This window comes from Penaeus monodon, chromosome 7 (assembly GCF_015228065.2).
Source record: "Penaeus monodon isolate SGIC_2016 chromosome 7, NSTDA_Pmon_1, whole genome shotgun sequence".
In the NCBI taxonomy this organism is placed as follows: Eukaryota; Metazoa; Arthropoda; class Malacostraca; order Decapoda; family Penaeidae; genus Penaeus; species Penaeus monodon.
The window spans coordinates 1,741,618-1,746,810 of NC_051392.1; the positions used below are offsets into that span (position 1 = coordinate 1,741,618).

At 41.3% G+C, this 5,193-nt stretch overlaps 1 protein-coding gene across 1 annotated transcript in view; it reads left to right on the forward strand.

Moving 5' to 3' along the window:
* LOC119574926 overlaps nt 1-4,540 on the forward strand; it is an 88,867-nt gene extending 84,327 nt beyond the window's left edge. The window contains exon 7 of the mRNA XM_037922198.1: nt 4,464-4,540. Within this exon, the coding sequence (XP_037778126.1) occupies nt 4,464-4,540 (77 nt within the window). The remainder of the gene's footprint in view (nt 1-4,463) is intronic.
* Nucleotides 4,541-5,193: the final 653 nt, after the last annotated feature.

The following is a 5,193-nucleotide window of genomic DNA, read 5'->3' on the forward strand; positions in this document are numbered from 1 at the left end:
AGGGGAAGGGAGGGAGGAGGGAGAAGGAGGAGGGAGGGAGGGAGGGAGTGAGGGAGGGAGGGAGGGTGTGAGGGAGGGAGGAGGGTGTGAGGGAGGGAGGGAGGGTGTGAGGGAGGGAGGGAGGGAGGGAGGGAGGGAGGGAGGGAGAAAGGGAGAGAGGGAGGGAGGGAGGGGGGGAGGGTATGAGGAAGGGAGGAGGGAGGGAGGGAGGGAGGGAGGGAGGGAGGGTGTGAGGGAGGGAGGGAGGGAAGGAAGGAGGGAGGGTGTGAGGGAGGGAGGGTGTGAGGGAGAGAGGGAGGGAGGGTGTGAGAGGAGGGAGGGAGAGAGAAGAGAGGGAAAAAAGAGGGAGAGAGGGAAATGGAAAGGAGAAAAAAGAGAGAGAGAGGGAGCGAGAAAGAGAGAAAGACTGAAACGATGAAAGGAAGGAGGATAGGTGATGAAAGTAGATGAAATAGAGAGGAATAAAAATGAATAAACAGCGTGAGAGGCAAGCAAACAAACACGCAAACAAACAAACAGACAAACGCAGTTACAAAGACATATATAAACGTGCGTGTCTTAAAATATATAAATTATTTAGCAACAAATAAAATGTCGCTTTCAGATTCTTCAACAAATAAACAAAATAAAGCAAAAAAAAAAAAAAAAAAAAAAAAAAAAAACAAAACAATGTAAAAAACAACAAAAAACAAGAAAGAAACAATAGCAACAAGAACAATAACCAAATAATCAACGAATGATGATAATAATGAAAGAAATGATAATGATAATAATAATTTTGATGATATCAAAATGATAATAATGATAATAACAAAATAAATAATAATAATAGTAAAAATGATAATAACAAGAATAACAAAATAAATAATAATAATAACAGAAATAACAATGCTACTACTAATAATAACAACAAAAAATAAGATAAAATAAATAAAACAAGAAACAACAACAACAACAACAACAACAGCAAAAACAAATAACTTTTGACCTCCATAACTTCAGACGCAACATAAAAACACATAAAAAATTATGTTGCAAGGCGATCGACATCCACGTAAATCGACCCTCAACATACGCTGCATAATTTCCATTTTTCATTTTAGTATTTTAGCGTATTTTAGTGTATCAGTGAAAGTTGTCAATTATATATACACACAAATACAGACATACTAAAATTGGATTATCAATTATAAACAAACAAACACACACACACACACACACACACACACACACACACACACACACACACACACACACACACACACACACACACACACACACAAAAATAATAAATAGATAAATAAAATAATAATATATAAATAGATAAATAGTCAAATATACATGTACACACAAATATAAACAAAATAAACTGTCAAAAATACACAAACACACTAATATTACACATAGAAAAATCTAATTATCATATATACACAAACACATCAATTATACACATACAAACTCATAACTTACAGATGCTGACAAACACACGAGGGAGATGAACATACATACACAAATACATATGTACTTACATATACACAGCATTGATGTAAATTGCAATATATTTACTGACACAAATACACATACAGGTACGTTCACACACACACACGAAATCGCAAACGGTGAAGGGAATCATGAAAGTGACAAAGGATGATGATGATGATGATGATGATGATGATGATGATGATGATGATATGATGATGATGATGATGATGATGATGATGATGATGATGATTTTTTATTCCTCTCTCTTTCTCTCTTCCTCTTCCCATATTTATCTCACTCTCTTTTTCCCCTTTCCTCTTCCTCTTTCTTTCTCTCTTCCTCTTCCCATTTTTATCCACTCTCTTTTCCCCTTCCTCTTCTCTCTTGCTTTCTCCTTACCCTGTTCTCTGATTTATCTCATTTTCTTCCCCTTTCTTTTCTCTTTCCTTTTCCCTTCCCTTTTCTTTCTAGTTTCTCCCCTTTCTTTTTCTCGTCTTCGTTTTAACTTCCTCTTTCTTCTATTTCTCCCCCTTCTTTTCTCGTCTCTCTTTCTTTTTGCCTCTCCCTCTTTTTCTCTTTCTTTTTCCCTCTCTCTTTCTCTCTCCCTTTCCCTCTCGCTCTTTCTCTCTCCCTCTCCCTCTTTCCTTCTCTTTCCATCTCTCCCTCTTTCCCTCTCCTCCCCCCCCTCTCCCTCTCCCTCATTCTCCCTCTTTCTCCCTCTCTATCCCCCTCTCCTTCCCCATCCCCAACTAATATTTCTTTTCTTTCCTTCCTTCCCCTCCTTACAGAAAGGTGATGGATTACAGGTCGGAGAGTAAAGTTAATTAATGGGATTTATAATGATGGATGTCCCTAAGAGAGCCATTTTTTTTGGTGCCGTTTTCTTTGGTTGGAGGTTGCTCCGAAGAAAACGTTAAAGGGGAAGAGAAAAAAAATATAAAGGGGGTAACTGTCGTAGAAGTGGATATTGTTGGTTTTTAGGTTTGGGAAAGATGAAGGGGATGGGAGGGTGTAGGAAGAGAGGTTGGAATGTGATGCACGGAAGATATGAAATAATGAATGCGCACAGCACATGCACGCACCGCAACGTCAGTACAATACAGAGGAGGGGGGGGAGGAAGAGGGAGAAGGAGAAGGAGAGGGAGAGGGAGATGGAAAAGGAGAGGGAGAGGGAGGAAGGGAGGGAGGGAAGGAGGGAGGGAGGGAGAGAAAAAAAGAGAGAGAGAGAGAGAGAGAGAGAGAGAGAGAGAGAGAGAGAGAGAGAGAGAGAGAGAGAGAGAGAGAGAGGGAATGAGAGACAGACAGAAAGTGAAAGAAAGAAAGAACGAGAGAGAAAAAAACAAAACAAAAAAAGTACCTTAACCAAAACAAAAACAGAGAGAGCGCTTCAAAGGCATCGGTCTGGCTATGTGGACTGGTATTGTACGCAACCCTTTCCCTCTTTCCTTTGTGAAATCTTGAGGAAGTGGATGGAAGGGGAGGAAGTGGGTGGAGGGGGGGAGATGTGGAGGAGAGAAAGTGGATGGAGGAAGAGGAGAGGGAGGGAGCGGGGTGGGGAAGATGTAGAGGAGAGGAACGGAGTGGATGGAGGAGGAAGAGAGGGGAGGAGCGAGGTGAAGAAGATGAAGAAGGGAGGGAGAGGAAAGGAAAAAGAGAACAGAAGAGGAGGAGTAGGAGAAGGAGGGAGAGAATTGGGGAGGAAGAAGATAGGAGAAGGAGAAGAGGGGGCCAGAGAAGAGTGGAAGAGTGTGAGATGGTGGAGATGGGGAAGAGAGAGGGAAGAGAAGCAGGAGACGAGGGTGGGTGGGAAAGAGGAGAAGCAAAGTGGGGATGGAGAGGAAGAGGGGAGGAAGAGGGGATGAGAAGGAGGAAGGAGGACAGAAAAGGAGGATGGAGGAGTAAGAGTTGGGAAAGATGGAGAGGGAGGATGCGGAAAGGAGAGTAGAAGGGGAAGAGAAGGGGGAGAGGAGGAGAGAGGGAGGGCAAAGTGGGAAGAGGAGAGCGAGGTGGGGAAAAACGGGGTAAGCGAAATGAGGAAGAGAGGAAGAAGAAGGGAAGAGGAAGATAACGAACTGGAGTGGAAGAGCGGGGTTTAAGTGAATAATCACGAAGTGGGAAGAGGAGGGAGAGCGAAGGAGAGCGAGTGGAAAGAGGGAAAGGGTGTAAGAAGAAGAGAAGATAGACGAGGAAAAGAGACAGGAGGAGAGGGAGAGAAATGAGGGAGATAGAGCAGAGTGAAGTATAAGGTAGGGAGGAGAAAGAAATGAAAGGAGAGTACGGAGAAGAAGAGGAAGAGGGTGGAGGAAAAGAAAGGGAAACAGGAGGCGAGTGAGAAGATAAGAATAGAAGGAGAAAGGAAGGGCAGAGAGCGAAAGAATGGAAACGAGAGAAAAGAGAAGAAAAAATCCTTAAAAAGAAGAGGGAAGAAAGGAGAGGAATGAGAGTGAGCAAACATCCGGGTATCGTATTCATGTTACATGAGGACACAGCCAGGCATTGCTTCACCGACATCGTAAAATCCTCTTATGATAAAAGAAAGAAGAAGAAGAAGAAGAAGAAGAGAAAAAAGTCAAAATCGCTCACAGCAAATAATAAAAGAAAAATAAATAAATAAATAAAAGCGAGTAAATTACTAAACCGAGACGAGGTTCGAATCGTTTTCGAGCTCAAGAACGAGCGCACGAACCCCGCGAAATACGCTAAATTCCCCCACAAAATCATCTTCATTTGAACCCAAAACCTTCCTAACCGGGTGCTTAACTACAGACCCCATCAATCGCCTTATTTCCCTAATTACTGTTCAAAATATTCAATACATTTATAAATTGGACTTACCTTGTCGTGAAGGTGGACGTGGCTGAGAAGGCAAAAAAAACCTCCGATTTTCGTTGGGAAATAGGCGGCTGGTACAAGATTATTGCACACAATGTAGTATTAGCCTTAGGATTATATCAATTCACTTTGGAGTTGATTTTCACCAGAATCTTGTGGAAGAATTCGGAAACAAAACGGCACTGGCCACAATAGCGAAAGACAAAATGAGTGCTGTGACAACTGAACTGTCAAGTGGATGGTTGCGTAGTATATGGGCTTTAAGGGATTATGAAAAAAAAAACGAAAAGAAAAGAAAAAAGAAAAAAAAAAGTGTACATGATAGTATACAACAGGAAATTCCTTTTCATAAACACGTATTTTGAGATGTCATACTTGCAGGAAAATCCATTTAATAAACACGTATTTAGACACGTCATAAACTTTAGACAGAGAAGTTCATAAAAAAGTAAAATGCTTTTTTTACGATAATGACAATAATGGCTCGTGATCTTACGACCTATTAGCGCAAAGACAGTTAATGCAGAGTCACCGTCCAGGAAGTACTTCGTTACGAGGGCACACACACACACACACACACACACACACACACACACACACACACACACACACACACACCCCCACACAAAAACACACACACACACACACACACACACACACACACACACACACACACACATATATATTTATTTATTTATTATTATTATCTTTTTCTTCAATACTGACGTTATTCCTTGCACAAATAACTTCATATCTATATCAGTGAGCGCAGTTCTTTCTCTCTATGACAGTGTCCGTAGATTTTGCGATCGTCATGTCAATATATATATCATATAATATATAATATGGCACACAGAAAACTCAACATAATTGTCTGAC